Source organism: Mytilus californianus, unplaced genomic scaffold, assembly GCF_021869535.1.
Source record: "Mytilus californianus isolate M0D057914Y unplaced genomic scaffold, xbMytCali1.0.p SCAF_5, whole genome shotgun sequence".
Taxonomy (NCBI): domain Eukaryota; kingdom Metazoa; phylum Mollusca; class Bivalvia; order Mytilida; family Mytilidae; genus Mytilus; species Mytilus californianus.
Genome location: NW_026262701.1, coordinates 2,944,372 through 2,970,542, shown reverse-complemented (window position 1 = coordinate 2,970,542; position 26,171 = coordinate 2,944,372). Strand labels below are relative to the sequence as shown.

The 26,171-nt window shown below is 30.9% G+C and overlaps 1 protein-coding gene across 2 annotated transcripts; it reads left to right on the top strand.

Annotated features, from left to right (window-relative positions):
- The first annotated feature begins 1,235 nt into the window (after positions 1-1,235).
- On the top strand, positions 1,236-25,978 carry LOC127700296 (mRNA (2'-O-methyladenosine-N(6)-)-methyltransferase-like). Of its 2 annotated transcripts, XR_007981532.1 has the most exons (15): positions 1,236-1,371; positions 2,805-3,141; positions 4,014-4,195; positions 5,445-5,599; positions 6,240-6,471; positions 10,829-10,928; positions 11,773-11,935; positions 12,718-12,890; positions 15,210-15,296; positions 16,370-16,554; positions 17,162-17,255; positions 17,786-17,886; positions 19,456-19,530; positions 20,127-20,546; positions 20,580-25,978. XR_007981532.1 is itself a non-coding variant. In XM_052203712.1 (14 exons), the coding sequence occupies exons 2-14, from the start codon at positions 2,815-2,817 to the stop codon at positions 20,263-20,265; spliced, it is 2,013 nt and encodes a 670-aa protein (XP_052059672.1). In that variant the 5' UTR covers positions 1,236-1,371; positions 2,805-2,814; the 3' UTR covers positions 20,266-25,978. The 2 variants fall into 2 exon arrangements, 1 of the variants encoding a protein (XP_052059672.1); XM_052203712.1 differs by having other exon boundaries at positions 20,127-25,978.
- Positions 25,979-26,171: the final 193 nt, after the last annotated feature.

Sequence of the window (26,171 nt, the reverse complement as noted above, 5' to 3'; positions counted from 1 at the left end):
ATCCCACTCGTAACCGCTTCAATTTTAGTCCTGAAAATTGCACAAACTATCTATATATGGACTATTTGTTTTAAGTATTGTTAGTTTAAAGTCATCCTAATTAAAACCTTGAAAAGTGAATAAATAGACATTATATGTTCAAAGCCCTAAATAAACGGTTTAAAGATAGTAAAATTTATTTATCATGAGTTATTTCGATAATATTTATTCCACTAGCATATTTCATTCGAGAAATTAAGAAATAAAATACTGAAAAATGCAAAAATTCCATCCTTGTACCGTCTGTAACTGTACGTCGTAGTAACCAATACTACGGGGCTATAATACAACGGGGTGAAGGCACCATCGATTTATTGACAATTTACGAGGGCAGATTTAGAGCTGCTTGTTTGTACTCGTCGGTTCTTAATGGTTTTGTCTGAATAAAATATAATTTATATATTAGAAACAAATATGTCTCTGGTACTACTCAGGAACATATATATTCATATACTGTTCCCAGTACTACTGTAAAGTGTTTTATTATCCCTTGTCGATATTATTCCTCGACCCCGGCTTCAACACAATTTTGTAAAATCATAATTAAGTATCTGTTGTATCAGCGGTGGTGGCGGTACTAACAGGCCTTGCATGGATTATGAAAGAGACATGTAAAATGCCCTTACCCAGTAATACCTGAGACTACTATGTGTTATATAGTAGTCCCAGGTAATACCGATTATTGGAATGTCAGTTAAAGCCCACTAAGTCTTGCTCATGCATTCTGTACTCTTTCCATTCAAGCACCTGTGTTCACAACCTTGTTTCATAAACTTTCCTTTGTTCAGCTTTACATTTTTCTCAAAAATGGTTTGAGGTAAATGTCTTTTTCTTAAGAAACCAATTGTGTAAAAGTTATCCTTTCAGGTCCTCTAGGGCCCAAAGTCACGTGTACAATTTAGCACACGTGGTATTATTTTTGTGTACATATCCGGGAACTTTCTACGCTTTCACATAAATTATGCAAATTAGTAAATATGTGGATCTCTGAATACAAAACGAATAATGCAATATAAATACTTTTAAAAGCTGTGACCACGAAATTGGTGCATTATTTTTCCAGTTAATTTTCACAGAAATATATATGTTGTAATTTTTGTGGCAAAATAATCAAGAAAATATTCAATAAACAATAATTTATATGATTTCGTTTTTTCAAATAATTTTAAATATGCAATAACCTTTGTCAGTTTTCACAAATGGCGATAGCGTCAGGAGCATTGTCAAAATTTTCTGATGCATATTTTGCTTGATTGCGAAAGTTAACTGAAAATGTAGTTTAATTTTTATTGCAAATTAATCTCCATGGTTGAAATACTACTATAGTAGAAGGTACTTTAGTGATGCTTTGCTGAATCGCGTAATTTGCAACTAAACAACTTGTCTGACTGATGCCGACTCTAGCTGAGATAGCAAAATTTGCCAATCTTTTCACTTTTGACTTATTGCCTGCTGGATTAATATTGATTATTAATTTCATGTTATAATTCTTTGAATAAATTAATGCACCAAACAAACTATGATTGTATGACCTTTTTATTAAAATATACTGACTTTATTGGTAATGAAACTAATTATTATTTTGAAATTAACAACTGATCAATTGGTTCAGTTCTGATCTGGTACGATAAGATGATTGCTTGACATCCAATTTCAATCTTTTTTAAAGTTTTGACCCAAAGTTTCAAATTAGAATTCTTTTGATCTCTTCTAAAATAAATGAAATCCCATAAAAACATAATTTCAAATAAGTAATTGTTCCATTAGCCTTATTTCTCATTGTTATCATATACATGATATATATAGCTATTCAAATCAAAGTTTTTCACTATTCAAATGTATGTCATTTGTTATAGACATGATAGAAATTCTTTTACAATACAGAACCTTGATAGAAATCCTCAACCATTAACATGATTACACTATAATAGGTTAAATCAACCTGGTCTCATATTTTTAAGTAATTATTTCCCATTATCAGATTATACTAATATAACATATTTCCAAGTAAATGAAATTTATGACTAAAGGTCTGGATACCCTCTAACATATCAGACATATGGTCTATTGGATGAACATACTATGGAAAAAGTGAACTAGGGGGACCCATCTTCCATAAACCTATCTATTGAAATGATAGTTTTTTGTCTTGCATGTGCATGAAATGTTTGTTTGGATGTTAAGCAAGCAGCAATTAATCATAAAAAAAATGGAAAGATATCCAAAATTCTGTATGAGAAAATAAAAAGATAAGTAGGGTTTGTTTCAATGGTTCTGATATGTTAAAAGTCTTCAGTTTTGGTCTTTAAATTTTTCTAATTATATATTATCCCTGCTAAATTGGGTTCTACATCAAAACACATTATCTTGGGCAATCATCAAATGTGTCGACAAACATCCTATCTTTATTGTTATAGAAAAGTTAATTCTGATATTATTTATTAAAGAAACTAATTAGATTCACACAAAAGCATCCAAAGAATAGAATATTTTTAATTTATAAGTTGTATTTTTTTCTTGGTAGGGCACCATAATTACGTAAGTTAGTTAACATTTTGAATCAACTGTGTTCAATTCATTCAAGGTACAAACAATGTAACAATGCATGGAAGTAATTGATTTTTTGCCAGAATGACACGATAACTTATTTGATTTTTTGTCTCAAGTTTGACACAGCTGTGTTAGAAATGTGTCAATCATGCATTTGCATAATTTAAAAATGTTATGACACTGATGACTTGATTAATCTGTTTTATTTATTAAAGGTGCACACAAATGGATATTCAAGAAAAGCCCATTACTGAAAATGGTGGGAAAGGAGACAATCATGAAACAAAGACTTTAAATAAAGAAGACAATGTAGCTGAACATTTGGAGAAGAATCCTCTGCATATAAATGTAACCAATCATCAACCAGTTGTACGCCAAGATTCACTGCCAATATCTCCTGGACCATTATCACCTGACCCTGTACATGATTTACCTGTAGAATTACTACAAGCTGGATGGAGGAGATTTTGGAGTAAAAGGGAACAGCAACCTTATTTCTTTAATAAATTAACAAATGAATCATTATGGGAAATGCCACAGTTGAAATCTGGAGTAAGTTTCTTGTTTGGAAGTTTTAACTGACCAAAAAAATGATCAGGCCTTTATTTCACTAAAACTTACGACAAAAAAAACATGTGTAAGTCATGAACAATTTAGTATTCTTAAAGATAATTTTAGTTGTCAGATTTTTTTGTGCAACACAGGCCAGCTGTTTGCAAATAGCCATTTTGAATGGCTCTTGTCTTCATCTTAAGCATTAGGTTTAATAACCAGATTGTTTCCTTTAAACATGTAAGACCAAATAAATTTACCCAGTAGCCAAGTAATTTCAACAGAGACATAAAATAAAATAACACTGGTGTATCAGGTTCTTTGTTGTTTAGGCCTCTGAAATTAAAGAAATGAGAACAAAAATATGCTGGGTAAATAAATACATATATCTTTTATTGGCAAAGTAAGAATGGTCTAACAAGAGAGAGTTTAAAGGTGAATAATTACATTAGATGTATGTTTCATTATTATACGTTATTTTGATTGGCTAACAGCAATCTCGCGTCATACTTCATTTCAAAATGAATTGCATGAATTGAAACATACATGATGACACACGTTTCCACAATAAAGTTCACAGGTAAATAAAAGAAAAACTGGATAGTAATCGTGTTTTCATGATCAGAGCGAAAAAATGTAATTATAAGTATTGAATGCTTCTTTTAGTAATTTCATAGTGTTGTAAAAGTGTTGACCGAAGTACATTTTTAGAATGAAGCGCTTCCGCGCTTCATACAAAATGTACTTTGGTCAACGCTTTTACACCCCAATGAATTTACAAAAAGAAGCATTCAATTCTTAATGGCATATTGAAAACGTGTTTTAAAAAATTCGAATTTTGCTCAAATGTAAATTTTAAATTACCTTTTCAGTCACCTAATTTACTGACGGATCCCTTAGGGATTGGAGGAGATCATCCTGCACCTGTCCCCAACAGTTCAGATACACGTTTATGTCGACCCAGCACAGACATTCCTCCTCCACTCATTGGAGAAAAAAGACGGTTAAGTGGGGATGTTGGTGACAGTCCACCAAAAAAACCATTCACCTACAGGTAAAAATTAGAAAAAATGACTTACCTACAGGCAAAAATTAGAAAAACAAATTACCAACAGGTAAAAATTAGAAATTTTTATATTAAGTTTTTATAAATTAGTTGACTATACATTCAGTAGTAGACATTTAAGTATTCCACTGGTTTCTCCCTATAAGTCACAATTTTGAGAATTCTTACTATAGTTTTCTAGATATGATTACTAGACATCCCCCTGTAACATTTTTAAAAAGAAAGAAAGTGTAGGATCATGTATACTATTAAAAAATAAGTTTTGCAAAAAGTGATTTTGAACAGTGTAAAACAAATTCCAAGAATAACACATACATATATATATGAATAGGAGACAAAAAGAAAACTTTTAGCTAATAATTCATGAAAACTATTGTCCCATATTCTATTTAAAATGTTTTAGACCTCAATATTTTGGAAGTGCAGTCGTGAGGCAATATCAACATCAGGTCAAATCCATTAAAGACGGCTAGAAAACGATAGAGAAATAAGCAGATGTGGTATGATTGCCAATGAGACAAATTGCCACAAATTGGGACCAAATGACGTAGAAGTTAACAACTATATTTCACTGTATGGCCTTCAATAATGAGCAAGCTATAAAAGGCCTGTCATGAAATTCTTGATTGATTGGTTGTACATTTTGTCATGTTCAAGCCTTGTATAGCTAACCACATGTACATGAAATATACAATATGGGTTTTGTTCATTGTTAAAGGCAGTATGGTGACCTTCAATGTATATTTGATTACTATCAATTTATCATGTATCTGTAAATAGATATCACAAATTAAAGCAACAGTCCTAAGAAGACAATCACATTTTTATCACCCAGTTTGATTAAACTGTGACAAGACTGTTACTCAGCTTTAAAACAAGGAATAAATATCTTTGTATGACCTAATCAGGTTTCAAAAAACATTTGCTTTACAATAAATTTATAAAAATTAGTGTTAGAAAAATAATAATAATAAAATATAGGAGAAATGCAGAAACTGATTTGTTATTCACAATCAGTACATATTAAAAATTATTAAATGATGCATGTTTAGAGTTTTCTCCTCTTCTTCAAAAGGAGGTCATTCATCACTCTGATTGCTGTTACTTTATTTAGAATGTGACAAACTTTTGAAATAAATTTGGTCTGATTGAAAAAGAGGGATATTTGTTAATATTTTGAAAATAGAATTATCATTATTTTCCTAACTGATTTAAATAAGAAATGTTCCTCTTTCAGTCCATTTTGGAACTTTGAAATTCCTACAAATGCAGTAATATATGAAAGGAGCCCATGCATTCTGCCTCCACCACATCCAGAAATGGAATCTCTACGAGCCCAGTTAACAGCCAAACTGAGGCAACATTACCAAGAATTGTGCCATTCAAGAGAAGGTTTGTCTTTTTGTCATCACTTATACCGGTAATTATATAACAGTTCTTCATGAAAAAGTTGTGTAATCAGTTGTTGATAATTGAAAAAGTATGTCTATGGTTGTCCAAGGAAAACAAATTATTGGTTTTTTGAAGGAGCTTTTATCCAACTTCAGACACCTGCATATTTTTGTACAGTTTATTCTATAAAAATTACGGTAAAAATTACCTCAGCATCAACAGAAATGTTAGTATCAGTTCCTTCAAAGTCTCCCTGTAAAAATAATTTTTTTTTTCTAAAATGTCCAGTAGATATTAATGAATACGAATCTTTAGCCCATCACAGTGTTGATTTTCAAATCATGGCACCAGACAATGAAGGGATATTTTTAAATTGTTACAGCTGTATATTAAGTTTTTTGGATGAACATAGAATACATTGCATCACTATTTCTGTGATTATATTTACAATGTCTCAGAATATAGAAATAGTATAGAACAGTCAATTGGTTTATGTATGGTTGTTTTAATGTTAACATGTAGAAAGATGCAAGATTGCAAGAGAGACATATGTGGTTCTTCTGTTGAAAGTAATACAGTAATATGTGAATTGACCTTATAATGAAAGAATGGAAAACATTTTGGTTTATAATTATTATAGGTATTGATGCACCACATGAGTCGTTCAATAGATGGTTGTTAGAGAGAAAAGTAATAGATAAAGGAACAGATCCCATGCTGCCGTCTAACTGTATGCCTGAGGTGTCACAATCCATGTACAGGGAAATAATGAATGATATTCCAGTCAAACTGGTCAAACCAAAGTTCTCTGGTGATGTTAGAAGACAGTTGTTCAAATATGCTGAAGCTGCTAAGAAAATGATTGAAACTAGGTAAATTGCCATGCAGGCATTATTTAATGATTATTTTTCAGTCCACACCTTTAGTCACTATCCCTATGCCTGACTACTAGTAAAAATTAGTTTGGGATAGGGAAAATAAAGAGTACCATTTGTGGAAGGCAAATAAAAGAAACTCCTCAGTCTAGTTTGAAATGTATTTTTGGTGCAGGCTGGCTTTGCTGTGTTGGAAAGTTTACAATTTATTTATTAGGACTGTTCCATACAAACATACATTGGGCCAAGGGAAGGCATTTCGAAATATCTTCAGTGAGTTAGGGTTTTTGTACAGTGAAAGTGAAAGAGAAACTCTACAGTTGCCTTTATAGATGGTTTCCCATTTTTCAAGTGACTTCCCTTGGTTCCATTTAAATCAGGCAGCACTTATTTTTCCTTCCAATACATATCACTAAAACTATTTTTATACCCCACGCAACGAGTTGCGGAGGGTATAATGTTTTTGGCCCGTCCGTCTGTCTGTCCGTCCGTCAGTCCTGTTTCTTGTCATCGCAACTCCTCTCAAACCACACAACAGAATTTCATGAAACTTTTTTAAATAATAAGGACATACTATGTAGTTGTGCATATCGACAGGAAATTACGTTTCAATTGTTTTTCTAGGAGTTACGCCCCTTTGAACTTATTTACTTTAATGTACTACTGCAACAGTTTGTCATCGCAACTCCTCTCAAACCACACAACAGAATTTCATGAAACCTTTTCAGATAATAAGGACATACTACGTAGATGTGCATATCGACAGGAAATTAGGATTCAATTTTTTTTCCAGGAGTTACGCCCCTTTGAACTTATTTGCCCAATATACTACTGCAACCTTTTGTCATTGCAACTCCTCTCAAACCACACAACAGAATTTCATGAAACCTTTTCAGATAATAAGGACATACTATGTAGATGTGCATATAGACAGGAAATTAAGATTCAAATTTTATGCCCCCGCCGTAGCGGTGGGGGCATTAAGTTTTACCCTTGTCCGTCTGTACGTACGTACGAACGTCCGTCCGTACGTCCCAAAATTGGTTTCCGTTCTCTAACTTGAGTTTGCCTCAACAAAATGTTATGAAACTTATACACAATGCTTGTTACCACAAAACACAGATCAAGTTTGAATTATGGTGGCGTCACTTTAACCGTTCTAGAGTTATGCCCCTTTATAAATGGAAAAATTGCAAAATTTTTAGTTTCCGTTCTCTAACTTAAGTTTGCCTCAACCAAATGTTATGAAACTTATATACAATGCTAATTATCACAAAACACAAATCAAGTTTGAATTTTGGTGGTGTCACTTCAACCGTCCTAGAGTTATGCCCCTTTATAATTGGAAAAATTGCAAAATTTTTAGTTTCTGTTCTCTAACTTAAATTTGCCTCAACCAAATGTTATGAAACCTATACACAATGCTTATTACCACAAAACACAGATCATGTTTGAATTTTGGTGGCGTCACTTTAACCGTTCTAGAGTTATGCCCCTTTATAAATGGAAAAAATTGCAAAATTTTTATTTTCTTCTAAATATCAAGTTATTTTTAAAATTGGAGTTATCGTCCTTTGTCCATGATTATAGTTGAATCAACTACAATCAATGCTTTATACAATGCAATGTTTATTTGACTTTCACTGATAAAACACAGATCAAGTTGAATTTGGGTAGTGTCACTTTAACCATTATTGAGTTATGCCCCTTTATAAATAGAAAAAGTGCTGAATTTTTAGTTTCTGTTCTCTACTTAAGTTAGCCTCAACCAAATGTTATGAGACTTACACACAAAACTCAGATCAAGTTCAAATTTGGGTAGCGTCACTTTTACTGTTCTTCAGTTATGTCCCTTTATAACTATATGATATGCAAGCGGGGGCATCATCTGTGTCCACATGTGGACACTATCCACATTTATTTTCCAGGAGTTACGCCCCTTTGAACTTATTTGCCCAATATACTACTGCAACCTTTTGTCATCGCAACTCCTCTCAAACCACACAACAGAATTTCATGAAACTGTGTAGATAATAAGGACATACTATGTAGATGTGCATATTGACAGGAAATTATGATTCAATTTTTTTTTCTTACACTTATTTTATTTCTCCAATGACAATGTGGGGACGTGGGGTATGTGAGCGCGCTCACTAAGGTTCTTTCATATATACCGTTCCTACTCGCTTATTAGTCGGAAAATTGGGAGTAAAATTCATAATCCAGAGAGGGGGACCGACTAATAGACGAGATCTAGTGACCAGAGGAAAAATCCAAGCTTGAGAAAAGTGGTCAGGAGTGAATTTCCTGGTCAAAACTACGTTTTTGATTGCCAAACCTACATAAATCAATAAATAAAAAGTTTTTGTTGAAAATAAATGACTACAATACTGTCTTTGTGTTTTATTTGTTCTTTGGTAAACATTTTCTGCAAATTCGTGTTGAAATTCTACTGTTTCCGGTTTGTGTATTGACTTTCATGGTCACATGGTTTTCCTATAAACCCAAAAGAAGAGCCAAGAACCAAAAATGAAAAGGAGATAACAATGTACCAAATATGTGAAAGGATGTTTTCAGCGGAGTTATTGTGTCATTATTGTGATATCATGATATCAATTCAATGCTTATAAATCATATAATAATCAAAAAATAATTTTAAGATTCATTCCCAAAATCAAAATATTATTCATTAAAGTGTCTCAGGTAAACAAAAATTACAAAATTGATTGACAAGCCAATATAATCCACTGATAACCCCAATTAAGAGACAAAGAGTTGTATTTACTAAAGGTGTGAAAACTATCAGTGATAGGTAAACAGATGACACTAATGAGTTGGAGTTAGTTATTTTAATATATTGATTAGCTTCACTTAATTTTTTTAATCCTTTAATCATCACAATATAATAAGAATTATGAAGTGTACATGCTCATTTAACACCGAGTTATGTATGCTGTGAAAAATATTTTCATGAAGTGTTGATTGACTTTAAATTTTTCAGGTTCATATTGGTTTATATTGGCTTTTCTCAAACAATAGGTTGTTAGTCATACCCTACAAAATCATTGATGCATTACGTAAACAACACATGGCTAATCAAACATTTGAACAGTGAACAAAACAAGAGAAATGAATACATCTTTATTATGAACAGCAATATAAATTATCATGATGAGCATCAACTAAATTCAAACCAAACAAACATTAATGCAGAAATGAATATTATTCCTGGATTTGCATTGGTTTTACCGGCGTTCAGTTACTGTCAGCTGAAAAAAAAAATGCCCAAATTTTGTCCGACTTATACGAGGGTCAAGACTAAATCCTTAGAATTTGGAGCTGAAAAGGGCACCCGACTTATAGTAGGATCGACTATTAGGCGAGTTTCTACGGTAATGTAACAATGATAATTTTAAAACCACAGTACGTATGTGACAGAAAGTAGGAATGGTTATATGGGTAATTTGTCAAATGTCTATCAAATGATCTTTTATCTGGAAAATCTGTGACATAGAAAATGTCAGTAGATGATCAACAGCTGTATCTGTATAATAAGTTAATTGTTGTAATATGTAACAGATACACATGCAAATATTGATTGTTCATTTTCTGTTTTAAAAAACTTCATCTCAAATATTGTTATCACATGAAATCTTGGAACAGCCAGAAGAACAGAAGTATATTTTCATGAATTACATTGTGAATGTGTGGATTGAATGTGATATGAAAATCTATTTTAAATTCTATTCATATTCTTTATTATGAACCTGATGAATGTAATTTCACCCAATAAGAATTATTTAATAGAGTTTTTTTGCTGATGTTCTATTTCAAAATTTTGAGCATTTGGATTTCAAAAAAAAAAGTGCCACAATTTACTTCTATGGTATATATTGAAAAAAAAATGCCCCTTTAAAACCACTCATGACATTATATATTAATTGTATGTTAATATTAATAAATGAAAAAAAAAACAATATGATTATTTCTATCAGCCGTATTGACATTTATGACCTGAGACAACAGATTGAGAATCATCATGGCTTGTCATTCCGACATGTAGTGGAAATAATTTGATTGCCATGATGCAATAACAGAATTTTTTTTAAATCTTTATTAAATGTGTTCTTCTAAATAAAAAATATGGAGACGTGGTTTGTTTGCCCATGAGACAAAATTTAGTCTCATCATAGAATTTAATTTGAAAGGTGCAAGGGGTACTTTTACATTGCAAATTGTAAACTGATGAATCTTTTCTATAATCTAGTTCTTAAGACTATTGTTTACTGCTTTGTGTTTTATTTGTATGCTGCCTATATTTGACAACAATGTAAAATTATATCGACATTTACAGGAGTGCAACACCAGACAGTAGAAAGATTGTAAAGTGGAATGTGGAAGAAACATTTTCCTGGTTAAGACGACCAGGGGGTGCTGCTTATGATGATTATTTGGTAAGGCTGTTACTTAAATAACTTGGAAAATGTAAAGATTTTAAAATAAAAACTTACAGGGAATTGTCAAAATATAAAATAAAAGCCAGCTAAATCAGGGTTGTAAATTTATTGACATTAACAGCTGATCTAGTGCATGTTGGACAAAAGTAACAGAAATATACTGTTTTGAAGTATTAAGGCCAGCAAATTCAAAATATCTTTCAAAGATTAATTGACCATGTGCTTACTTGTCAAAAAGGTTGTCATTTTGTGTAGATAATGTTATGATTTTTACAAAGAAAAATGATATGGCAAGAAAAGATGCATTTGCGTATATAATTATTTCACAATAGGCCAAAATAAAAGTGATAAGGCAAGATTAAGAAAGCCTGATGATAGTTTAATCATATAAAAAATAGGTGACATTAAAATGAACTAGGAAAAACTATTAGTATTAAGAACGGAATTTGTTTGATAAAATACTTAAAAGTATAAGATTTTACTGCATAATTTATTATAGTGAATTATAACAATGAATTGGTATTGAAAACTCAACATACTTCTCTGTCTCTCTCTCTCTCTCTGGTGTTTTAGACTCTCCTACTCTATTTTATATATGTATATTTAGAAAAAATGCTTCCCAAGAAAGCTTTATTTATTAGATAATATTAGTAGATTTGTATAATATATATATATTGCTGTTATATTTGTGTATATTATGCTGTGAATTGGAAGTTGTAAATAATAAAAAAGAAAAAACTATTATTTATGATGACATGCATGACATTTACATCTATATATATATCTAAAAATTTGTGTTATTTCTTAATTCATTTATACAGAATATGTTTTTATTTTATAGGAAAGATTAGCTCATCTGAAAAGACAATGTCAGCCACATTTAACAGAGACAGCAAAAAGTTCTGTGGAAGGAATCTGTACTAAAGTTTATAATATGTGTTTGGAAACAGTAAAAAAACTTCATGAAAGACATTGGCAAATAATGAATGAAAACCATATCCATGGTGGGTATTTTAAGACATAATTTTGACTGGGTATACTTCTACCGTATACATAGTGAGTTTGTGAGAATAAGAATTTCCTTTCATAAAGATCATTTTGAGGTTGTTAAGAAATCATCATCAGTTTGATGTAAATTGAGTTTGTTCAGAAGTTATCATCGGTTTTGTGTATTTTGAGGTTATTAAGAATAATACATGAAAACGAATAACAGAAATCATAAAAAATACAGCACAGTACAACATACCACACCAACCACCAACAACCAACTCCTCCAAATAAAACAGTTATACAAAAAAGACCTACAACAAGGAACAACACATGATGAAGCTAGCCTGACTTGGTACAGGCACCATACACATCAGTTAAGATTATTTTGGAGTGTCATTGTGCATCAACAAACATCCAATTTGTCCATTGTAATTCTAATAACAGTTCTAATTTTCTTGATATCTGGTACCAGGTTATGCTAATACCTGTATCAAAACAAAATAGAGGCATTTACTCTGAATTTTATACTCACAATCAGGTTGTCAATTGAACCACTACACATACTTTGTCATTATGATTTAGAATTGTTTTGTCAACTTACCTTCATTGTTTGTCATTATTAAATAGAACCAGTAAAAACGTATTTAATTTTATGTACCTGTTTTCCAGTTATTGAAAGAGAATACTAATTTTAACTGCTAGTAATGTTGCTTCGTTCTTGCTCCTTCTAAAAAAATAAATGAAAAAAAACTGGTCTAAAATAGTATGATAAGGTTATCATTTACATATCTTTCAGAAATTCCCAAAGCACCAGTTCCACCAAAAAGAAAAGTATTATGTTATCCTGTTCAGATGATGGTACCTGTGCCCAGATTACCGATTGTTGAAATGACACATGAAAATGAAGTCCATACTTTGAAGTTTAAAGGGGAAAGTCTGCGGATTAACAGTCCACATTTCTTTAAACTTGTTAGTATTTGTTTACTGTTGAATAATTTTTAGGTACCAGACAATGAAATGTAAATCTGTCTTACATTTGTTTACCTGGAATGTATGATGGTCAGTTTGTTACATAATATAATACACTGTCATCAGTGTTCTCAATAAGAGCTAGCAACCGGCAAAATCCGCCGCTGCGGTGTTTTGTGTCGGCTATTAATTCATTGACAAAAATATGACATACGCGAAAATCGCATAGTCGGGATCTGTCGTACATCTTTTTTCTACTAACTGGTTCTGACTCGTCCGTCAGGCGTAAATAACACAATAGTAAACGTAAACCAGTTTTAAATCATTGAGCGTTTGAAACAAAGCGATAAACTCTGTACTAATCAAAATTGATGTTGATGCGGATATTTTAGACAGCTCGTTGCAACCTCAAACATGAAGAGAACGATCAGTGATTAATTTTAGCGTGAGTCGGATTTACAGTAAAGTAAAGATAAGAAAGCTCGCTTAGTGTATCTTACATGGATTTAAACTTGTGGGCATTTATGTATTCTATTGTATAATCGACGGAGTATAAAGTAAAATAAAACATGGTGAAATCAGTCAACATCTGACGAATTCTAGTCACTTAGGAATGTGGTTAAATCGACACCCGGTATACTCAATTCGGTACCTAGTCAAATATACGTTGACTATATATTGGTTTTAGTATTTTAAGCCAAAAAATTTAGATAAAGAAGGGGGATGGCCAGAATTAATTATTGTATATAATCAAGTTCTTTTTGTTTCTTTGTGTATTTTTCTTCGGTCAACTATATGTGTATTCAAGGTATTGGATATTTATTATGCATGTTTTAACCAGTTGATATTGATGACCGGGACTAATAGTTTGCCCTTTTATTGCTTCTTATTTATTCATGATTAAACAACAGCTTGGGTAATGGCTTCATTGGTTTTAATTTAAGTTTTTGAAGAAAAAAAGGTAAGAGTTCCATATGGCACCCCCACCATACAAAAAGAACACAATAATGTATTACAGTTTATTCCGTGGGGGTGCCATATGGAACTCTTTCCCATTTTACTTCTTAATAACAAGATTATTTTTAACAATGTACTGAACAAAATAAAATCCAACCCCAATTTTTTTCTAAATAATTAAAAAGCAGAAAACAGATGAACATTATTATTTGGTGCCGAACTGACCAACTAAATGCCGAAATGACTTTAAAATAGGTGCCTATTTGATCAGATGCCGATTTGACTTTTTCGATAAGTGCCAATTTAACTTTTACCCTCTGACCAACAAAGAGGATTGAGTGTTACCTGATAAACTGTTGACACGACAGAGTTCCTATTTCCTGGATTTAAAATTTATTATTTTTCTAACCATATTTTGTCAGGTGTTACTGCAGGTTGACAGTTTCCAAAGGCAACTCTGGTTTCCTCTAAATATAAATCTTAGCAGTTTTTGAATAACTGAATAAAGCATAAATTAATGTTCTCAATGAATTCTATTTGAAATTATGACACAAGACACTAAGAAATAATATGAAGTGAAGACACAATTATAAGGGCTATTCCAGAAATGTCTGTATGGTGATGGGGAAGGCACATTAATAATAAAAAAAAATGCATGGGCTACTTTACATATTTTCCCAATCAAAATTTAAAATTTAGGAAATATGAATTAAAATTTTATTCAAATAAAAAGTGCTTTTCCCTCCCCAAACAATCAATTCTGGAACAGCCCTTAGTGATAAAGACTAAGAAGAACATTGAGCATGGAAAGGGATAAAGCAAGCCATGTCATATAAAATCTGCAAAAAAAATCACATTAATTTTCAATTTTTGAGGAAAAATTTAAATAAGCTACTAAAAATGGACAAATTAACATGAAGAATAAGAGGTCAAAATCTACTCAGAACAGCCCAGATGCCACCTCCTGCAATCTAGATTTTCAAAATTTTCTCGAAAACCCTGTATTAACGAGAAAGGGGGATACCCCCCTCTCGGGCCTGCGACGCTCGCTTCGGGCCTTGCGGCCCTCATGATTGCCTGCTACTTTTATTTTTCTTCCTCTTATTCAAAATCTTATTGAGAACACTGGTCATAGTTTATAAAATATCACTATAATATGTTGCAATCAATTAGGACTAGCACTAGTACTGGCATTGCATAAAAAGATTAAATTTTGCATATTGACATCATTAACACAATAAAATGAATTCAGAAATAAGCAACTTTGTGCTTGTATTAATTTGGGAGATATTTTAAATATTGTTTTCATGTCTAGTACTGTGTCATTTGAACATTTGTTTTATTGATAAAATATATTTTTAGGAGCAGTTGTATAAAATACATGCCCGAGATGACCCACGATTTGACCATTACTTAGCAAGAGTATGGTGTTTACTGAGGAGATATCATGTAAGTTGTCATACTGACTGATTATATGCAATTTCATTCTTGGTGGTGTTATAGATTTTATCTGTGAAGAACTGTTCTTATGTGTATGGTGCTTTATACATTTTGAAAGTATATGATCCTTGAAGTTAACTTTATCCCCTGCTTATATAAAAATAAGGAGATGTGGTATGATTGCCAATGAGATAACTATCCACCAGAGTTCAAATGACCTGGAACAGACACATAAAGAATGTATGTGAGCACTCAACCCTCCACCTAACCTGGGACAGTGATGTAACAACACAATAAAAAGAAAAACTCAGCTGCGCCTCAGTGTATACTAGATACTTCAGGGTGTTAAAATACCAATATCTATGGATATGAATGTAGATAACTTGTACATTTACTGTAGAAGAGTTTATTTAAGGAATGACTGTAATATTTTTTCTGTCTATGAAGAAATAACATCAAAAATGTGGTGTACACTGAATAACCCGCGTAGCTTGTTATTTTAAAGTGTGCACCACATTTTTTATGTTATTTCGAATAGACAGAAAAAATATTACAGTCATTTCTTATAATTTAATTCTAAATTCCATTTTCAACTGGAGTAAACCATGAAAAAACGTTGATGATGTCACGGTCACATGACAAAATTATGTCTATGAGCTAATAAACAAAACAACGTTAGCCAATCAGAAGACGCGTTACATCCAAAATTGAATTATTTGGAAATAACACTATAGATAACACAATAATACATCGAACAATTTCATGAACAAAAATATTATTTTAAAGATACACAAACACAAAACTTACCACTAATGATACGAGTTATTCCATTGAAATGGATGTGGTAGAAGAGAAGTTATTTTGAGATGGTGGTTGTTTGACATTTATGGTTTATGTCCATTTGATGTGTGCTAAAACACAGAAAGAAAGTATGTAACTGACTTTGTATTGGGGGGTTAGGGTAAATTTTGAAATCCCTTCCTATTCGAAGATCCTTTTCACTTTAAAGACCTACCTTACCAATGAAAATGTAAATAAAATCTTTTCATTTTCAATTAATCATTAAAATCTTGTTTTTTCAGACATTATTTGGTATCCAAGCTTCAGAAGGTTTTGGATTACAGGGAGCTTTGTCTATACAGATATTAGAATGTTTACATCGCATCTTTGGAGTGACTTTTGAATGTTTTGCTTCACCTTTGAACTGTTTTTTTAAACAATATTGTTCTGCATTCACAGACACTGATGGTTATTTTGGATCTAGAGGGTAATATTTATATGTGTGTATGTGTCTGAACTTAAAATTTGTACTGAGGCAGAAAATGATCAAGTTACACATGGTAGTATATCAAGATGATGTAACACACCACCATGACTAGTGCAGTACTTAACAGTCTGCAATAAACACTAGTTAAAGAACAATATTCTGATATTTTTCTAATTAGTAAATTAATTTGTCTCAGTCACACTTGTTAGGGAAAAAGTAATGCAAAAATATCGAACTCCAAGGAAATTCAAAAAGGGGAAGTCCATAAAAGCTGACAAAATCAAATGTTATCAATCAATGGAACAAGTGAAAAAACAACTGTCAAATTAGGCACTTCAGAAGAAAATGGTAGGTTAAACTTTGTTTTCAAGCTAGCTGCACCTCCCACATGTATGACAGTTGTTGAAGTATACTTACAATATTTAGCATATGGATGTGTCACCATAAGATGAGATTAATTTTTTTTGAAAAGTAGCTTGGTCATCGATTACCTAAAAATCTTCAACAATTAAAACAACCACAGCAATGTTCTAACACTTACAAAAGATTATGTTCTAATTCAAAAATTATCTGCTATTTATGTATGTATTTATTTTGTACATTTCAGACCAGTATTAGATTTTCATCCTTTGAGTGGATCGTTTGAAGCCAATCCTCCATTCTGTGAAGAATTAATGGAGTCAATGGTTGACCACTTTGAGGTATGTACTGACCATTAGCTTAAATGGTTGACCACTTTGAGGTGTGTACTGACCATTAGCTAAAATGGTTGACCACTTTGAGGTGTGTATTGAGTATTTGATCACTTCGGGGTTTGTACTGACCATTAGATTGAATGGTTGACCACTTTGAGGTTTGTACTGACCATTAGATTAAATGGTTGACCATTTTGAGGAGTGTTTTGAGTATTTGATCACTTCGGGGTTTGTACTGACCATTAGAAGTATGAAAATCTGTTGGAAAAAAACATGCACTTAGTTTTTCTGTAACAACTGGTCATCAAATATTATTGTTACCTACTGCAAAGATATATCCCTTTAATGCTGTTAGTATCTCTTAAACTTACAATGTTGGGAGTTTTTTTTTCAAACACAGGCTACAGGAACATTTGGATAGAACAATTGTGGTATCTTGGATAATATTACTGTTGTTATAGATCAAAATTGAATAGTTTCATACCTTAAGTGTTATATGTGATGAAATATTATAGAAAACAAATTGTTTGTTTCAGAACTTATTATCAGAATCAAATGAGCCATTATCATTCATTGTATTTATACCAGAATGGAGAGATCCTCCTATAGAAGCTCTGATGAGACTGGAATCTAGCAGGTATTTATTATATTATTTATGGATATAAAGGAGATGTGGGTCAGTTGTAATTGAAACAGCAATCCAACAAAATGATAACACAAAAAAAGCACATTTTCACCAGATATTTTCATGCCCCACATACTATAGTAGAGAGGCATTATGTTGTCTGGTCTGTGGGTCCCTCTATCTGTTTATTCATTCTTTATCAGGTTTAAGTTTTTATACGACCGCAAAAAAAATTTTGGGATCGTATAATGGTATGATGTCGTCTGCGTCGTCGTCCATAGACACATTGGTTTCCGGACAATAACTTTAGTTTAAGTGAATGGATCTCTATGAAGTTTTTTAAGAAGGTTCAATACCACAAAAGGAAAGTTGGGGATGATGGTCCCAACCGGGAATTAGGGGACCAAAAAGGGGCCCAAAAGGGACCCAAAACAAGCATTTTTCTAGTTTCAGGATAATAACTTGTGTATAAGTATTTCAATTGCTCTGAAATTGTACAACAATGTTTAATACCACAAGTAGAAGGTTGGGATTTAGTTTAGGGGTTATGGGGCCAACAGTTTAGGAATTAAGGGCCAAAAAGGGGCCAAAAACAAGCATTTTTCTAGTTTCCAGACAATAACTTGTGTGTAAGTGTATGGATCTCTCTGACATTGTACCACAAGGTTCCATATCCTAAAGGGAAGGCTAGGATTGAGTTTTGGGTTAATTGCTCAAATATGTAGGAATTAGGGGCCAAAAATAAGCATTTTTCTAGTTTCCAGACAATAACTTGTGTTTAAGTGTATGGATCTCTCTGAAATTGTACTACGAGGTTCCATACTACAAAGGAAAGGCTGGGATCGAGTTTTGGGGTTATTGCTCCAAGGGGGGTTTCAAAAAGTTGGGGGGGGGGGATTTTTTTTTTTCCAATCTTTTTTGAGGATTCATATTTTTTTTTTCAAAATTTTTCAAATTTTGAATTTTTGAAAAGTTTCAAGAAGAAATCTTCAATTGCACAGTATGTATAGAGTAATAAGGCATTTGAAATTTTAAAGGATTGGGGCTTAAATTTAATGCATAGGAGCACCACTGTTCATAAAACTTTGATGTGACCTATTTTAATTAAATGCCAAATTACAGTTTAGACTTTGATTTTTTAGTTCACTGAATAATGAAATGTTATATTGTTAAGTCAGTACATTTTCTGGTTAAAGTTGTGATAGTTAACCATGAGGTTGTGGTCACATCAACTTGAAACTTGTACACATGTGCACAATGATGTGAATTATTCAAATAAAATAAAATGCCAAATTAGTGTTTTTTCACCATTTTCAAAATTCACTGAACATAGAAATATAATGTGAACAGGGCATGGTTTCCTATGGATACAGATTAACAAAAAACCCATATATCATTTTAAGGTAATATTATACAAAACCTTGGTTATATAATGGTTTCTGTTTGTATTGTTCCTGATTATTTGAAATAGGTTGAAATGTCTATAAAACATGTAACTACTGTAAAAAACATACATGTAGACACATTTTGCCTCTGTTACATGATGTATTGGAATATATTGAAACTTTTGTTAATTTGTAGGTTTAAAAGAAAACAGGTCACATTACCTGCATATGACCATGAATACAGACAAGGATTTCAACATTTCTGTCCCAAGTAAGTATATGATGGTGGTCAAAATATAGAAATAAAAGTGAAACATTTATGATAAAGAAACACAACTTCTGTACAGAAAATTTCATATTTCCAGTTTATCCTTAGGTGGTAAGGAAAAAACATTTAACCCCCAGGCAAACTGTCACTAACCTGCTTCTAAATGTATAATGTGACTTGCCACATTTGTATCAGATGCTTGCTCTAAAAATATTGATTCCTAATTTAGAACATGATTATATTATCTCAATGGCTGTTGAAACTGAACATGATTTACCAAAAAAATGTATGCTGTGTTCTAGCAAAAACTTACTGGATTTCTTACAGGAAAATGTTGATGTCTTAATTATATGTTGAAAATAAAAACCTTAACATATGATATGTGAAGAATCATTGATACCATATATATATGATATAAAAGTATGTCATGTTCTTATGTCTCATGTGTGCATCCACAAGTGTGGTACAGTGATTTCTCTAAAAACTAATGTACAAAAAATGTGGTTAATATTCTTTGATACTCATTGAAATAGATAACTATGCTTATTGAATTTATTAAAAATTAACTCACTACCAAGTTTTTTTTTTTTTTAATTTAGAGAGGAAGTGAATATGAAATCAGCTCATGGAACATTAGTTATATTTTTACAAAATTCTGCTGGTTTTGCACGATGGGGGCCAACGCCAGAGAGATTGAAAGAACTGTTATTAGCATCAAAACCTAAAGACACAGTATGACAAATGGTGGCGTACTATTATAAATGGCAGCTAAATGTGGAGATGTATATTTATTTATTGAGTCGGTGCTTGTTATGGAGAACAAATACTTAATGGAATGACTTATTTGTTGTGTTAAAATGTTTACTTGTTGTTAAAGTACTAATGTACAGCAATTATTTTGACTTCATTTCAAATATGAAGATATAACAAAACCATATTCAGATTTTGTGTAATAGTTTATATAGGAAGGATATTCATTGTCTTGTATGCTGACTTTAGAACAGATGGACTCGTCCGAGGTGCAGACTTAATAACAGATGGACTCGTCTGAGGTGTAGACTTAATATTTACTGACAATTCCTTTTGTTCTGTATTATTATATCACACTCGAGGAAATCGGTCTAGACTATTTTTTCATTTATAGTATAAAAAAAATCCATTCATTTAATCAGATGAATTCCTACAAACGAATGTTATAAGTTTTAAAACCGCATCTTGTATTTTTGCCAATATGAAATTATAAATGTTGTTATAATCAGATTTGTTTTTTTCCGTATTCAGTCTTCATGAAGTGTCCAATGTAATATAGAAATTTTTCAGTTTTGTTACGTTTCAAAATAGCACTTTCAAATGTACTTTCCCAATATAGAAATAAAGACTTTAAAAAACTTTCAAAAGCAAAAAATGCAAGGTTTAATCATTCGTAAAACTTCTTGAGCACTTATTTGAAAATTTTCACATCATACATTTGCATAGCTACCATAATATCCAATTAAAGGGAAATTGTACTTTATGAATTATCAATGCTAATTCTCTTGAAAACGATTTCCTTATTATGTTTTGATTACCCTCAAAGATTTTTTTTTGTTTACTCAACTTATGTTTGACTTTACCAAATTAATAAAATGCAACAGTATGAAACAAAGTAAAATAATACTAGGTTATTTTTGTTGCCGAAAAATGATAACACGAGATGAGGTTAAAATGATGCCATTTTGTTGTTTTTGTGTACTTAATAAACATGGTCCTAGAATTTCAGTTGTAAAAAATAATATTTCACATTAGATTTTGAAGGTGGATGTGAAATCAGGAATATATATTTAATGTATTATCAACATTAAACACTCAAATGATGTATAAATCTTTGACCTTTTTAGTCAAGAAAATGAGGTTACATTGAAATCAGAGTTATTGATTGTTTTGAGATATGTTTTGATGTTATGGTTGTGTTTGTTTATTAGATATATAATATGTCAAGTAAGAAGATTTTTAATTTGATCTGATGTTAAATACACTGCTGGTTGAATGCCTTAGGTTATTTCAAAGAAGCAAACATGAAATCTAAATTAGGTTTTTTAAAACAATTTAAGTGACTCTTAATATTCAGCTGATTATTAATTTCTTTTTGTCTTTTATGGTAGTAAGAGTTACTCCACTTTTCGTGAGATGTTATACATAGTTTTTTGGTTCCTTAATCCCTTGTTAATGTTCACTTGGACTTATGATTTATTATAGGTTTACACTATTATATTTAATAAGTTTTCTCAGAAATTATTCTATATCCTGAAAATAACAATTGTACAAAATTGTAATACATGGGAATATGTTTAAAAGGAACACATTGAGGACTGATAATTTTGTTCAAATAAGACAGGTGTTTGGTATACATAGGTTATCTTACTAAAGAATATTACTTTCTTACCAAGAGTGCATTCTACTTAGAATTATGATTTAGACAGGTTTCATCAACATCTTCCTTGCACTAAATTTTAAATTCAATTTATGGGAGAGAACTTTTGAAATAACAAAAATTCAGAATACCTCATTGTTTCTTGATGTATTTACACTTAGTGTTTTAGTAATTACTTCATGCTTTAATGTAATTACTTTATTACATCATGTTAATTGTTATTAATTTCATGTAGGAACATTTCATGATGTCAAAATTTGTCAGGAAAGGGGAAGTTGATGATATAAAAGATTACTACTAGAATGGTTAATGGTAAAAACTACTTAATTAAAACATCATATAATTATAGGAAAAGGGTCATAAAGAACCTATTGTGTCAAGAGTTTGAAGATTTTATGAATATCTTAAAAAGTAAATAGAACAAAAGGATATAGGAAAGGATTGATAGAGTAAACCAAAAATACTTTTTTTTTATGATATTCCATCATTTCATGAGCAAAGAAAAATATATGATGGTTTTTCATACTGTAATATCTAGAATGAATACATGAAACATTTGGATACAAATAAGACCTATCATTCTGTTGTTTTCAACAAATATGAAATTTTACTTTGTTGTGTGAACATGAACTATTCACTTCAACATCTACTTATCATTTGACAGAAAACCAGAAATATCAGGGAGATTTATCAATAAAACATTATTTTATCTAGCTGAACACTTTAATAAAACCATGACATGTAAATATTCAGTGTACTGCTTAATTAACTGTTGTAATGTTTTTCTAGATTGGGCATTTTGTTTCCTGACTTTAGATCTGCATCATTGGTTAGGTCAAATAAAGCCCATTGTTAGGAGAAATCTCTTAAAACTTGAAAGCTGTTAGTTTCATTCGCTGAAGATTAAAATGTCTTTTTGGGAAATGTTGTTGCTTACGTTTAAATTCCTTAAAAGAGTTGCATTTTTTTTGTTGAAATATATTACATTATTTGTGAGCCCTTATAAGGTGTAATGCTATTGATAATACAATTGAATTTCATTATGGGAGATTTTTGGGTATACCTCAATGAAACAACCCAACAACCTGAGATAGGCATGTTTACTGACCAACCTGAAAAAGGCATGTTTACTGACCAATGTAATGGATTTATAATGCATTACTTGAAGGATTTTCATGGTAACTCAATGACGTTTGAAATTTAATGAAAACTTAGAATGGGCAATGTACAGTCTTCAACAGCAGATCGTTTGAAATATTTAGTTCTTGTTCCATTATTCTTTCAGTATATCCTGATTCAATATATTTGTACTATAAATAGCATTGGAGAAGTTGTTAGGAACAAACAGTGATCATGATCTCTGATTTGTTTTTATTTGACCTCAGATTTTAGAGTATTAATCTCACTGTTTCTTGATCTCAGTTTGTTGATTTTAAGTGAAATAGTATATGATATGTTAAGAATTTTATAGAGGGATTTTTTTATGAATGTAGATTTGATTATTTTAGATTTTTTAATCCATTGTAAATATTGTCCATACACATAGGAATGATAATGTTGAATATTTAAATTGTACATAGATAATATATGATATGTAAATGAAATTTTAATTGTATATAGATCAAAAAAGATACATGTTTTAAATAGTGCAATTGTGTTTTAACAATCATTGAAATGTTACAAAAATCCATAATTATAATCGTCTGTTCATATTATTAGTTTCTTCCAAATATTTTAATTATTTTGGATTGATTATCATAAATAATAATTCTAAAATGGCAATTTTACCATATTTTACTCATATGAAATTATCATGATGCTGAATAAATGGAGAATAGATTTTTTCTGTCCATTGAAAAAACTTCTTTTAAATATTATACTTTTGTGTTGATTTTCAACTTTGATATTTCATCAATATCAATTCTGCCTATGATCTGGCACCAATATTGTTCTGGAGTTATTTCCCTTGAAAATGAAAAATTATTTAATGGTTTATGAATTATATGCTTCTTTGGATTTATTTATTCTCTTGGATACATATTTCATGGATTTGTGAAAAATTGTATTTTCGTGGATATTTGATTTCATTGTTATGTCAATATTCAGACCAGCCTATAGAAAATCTGTACTTCATTGAACATTTAAATTTGTGGTTGAAATATACCCATGTTATCCATGAAAGTTAATGTATACTATGAATAATTTGATCACCAATTGTATTTTATTTTAGTGAATTGCTTGATATAGTAATTTACAAATTTTATCAAAACAAGATGTTAGAAAAACTGAAAGGACCTAAGTATGAACTATAAATTGCAATGGCTTTTCTATGTTAACAAAACACATGCTCATGTAGGATAACCAACATTTTATCAATCCCTGATTGTATGCAAGATATCAACTTTATTAAAGAAATGTTTATAAAAGGGAATAGTTTTTGATTTTTGGAAATTGTCTCCCTTTGTTGGTAATATTAAAGGAAATTGTCTCCCTTTGTTGGTATATTAAAGGAAATTACCCACTATTTTTCAAGGAATTCAACTCAATTTCTTGTAGCAAGATCTGCATTTAATATTAAAGTAAATTATTGTCAGGGATATAATTTTCTTCATTTGACCAAGGTGAAAGAGAATTATTGCAATATAATGGTGACAAATTCATGAAACAAACATTCTCATTTCAAGTCATGTATTAACTACTATGTTATTTTTCTCTGTTACACTCTGATTTTAATATTTCATTTGAAGGTTTGTGTAAGAGGACTACAAATGAAAGTTCTGTTTATTAGTAACAATATATGGTTTATCTTGATTAATTTAAAATATGCAAATTTTGCAGGAAAAGTACCACCTTCTTAAATGCTGTAACTTTGGTAAAAATTTAAATGGAATAAATCTGTAGTTTTCCATTTGGAATATTGATGGGAAACTTAAACAGCAAACAATGGTGTCTGATCAGCTTGCATTCAATCCACATCTTTTGAATATCTATTCACATTTGTAAATCATCATTTTTAGTTGACTTTAAGAACATAGTGCTGATATTTTGTTTTTACTTGTGTAATGAGTAATTACAGATATTATTTTAGTTTTGTTCTTGTTGACCTTCTTTTATTTTTAAGTTCATAAGACCCTTGAACTTGTACCAGTTCATGGAGATGACTGGTTACTGCCACTTTTTTTTTATCCTAGATAAAATCAACAGATGTTTTGGGAAGCAATCTGGAAGTTTTAGATCATAAGGTTCTAAAATGTGACTGTGAAAGAGGGTTAAGTGCATGTTTGGTTTAACACCAATTTATAATCATCGTCATCATTATCAAAATGGATTATGTAAAATTACTCAAAGAAAGAATGTTGGTTGTAGGAAGATTCATTTTAATGTAATAGCCTGTACACATTGATGTAATAGCCTGTTCACATTGATGTAATAGCCTGTACACATTGATGTAATAGCCTGTACACATTGATGTAATAGCCTGTACACATTGATGTAATAGCCTGTACACATTGATGTAATAGCCTATACACATTGATGTAATAGCCTGTACACATTGATGCTCATTACCATTTTAAGCCTAATAGTATAGATTTAATGAGAAAACCAAACTGACCAGAATAATGAAAAGGTCATTGCACTTGCTGGTTGCCATGCAACTGGCTCAAGTGAGATACTAGTTAACATGAATGCAACTTTTTAAATCTTATCTCAGAAAGGATTTGAAGGAATTGGTATAACTTAAAACCATTCAAAAAGGAAGAACCAAAACCAGGAAAAATCAATTTTATATCATTTTGGCAGCTAATTAAATGAAGAAATCAATTAATTTGTAGATTTTTATACAGGCTTAATTATGTAGTCCCATTCATACTTAATTTTTATATTTGATTTTTTTACCATTGCTTTGTTTGTTAAAGGGAGATATTTGTTAGTCAAGAAACATGCATTTTTATTACAGGAAACTGTATACTGTTATTGTAAATTGTTTTATGTCACATCAACAAATTAACTGATTAACATCAATAAATATATGCTTATGTTTTTTGGCTTTATTTAATACAAGGATTGGAAACCAACTTATATTTGCAATTGATTTGTTGTGTTACCCTCAGGATAAGTAATAAAGCAGAATTCACATTGTCAAATTGAGGGCAGGCAAAGACAAATTACATCTGAATTTAACATTTTTAAAGGAATACAAGTAAAAGGATGTTTTTATGCCCCCGCCGTAGCG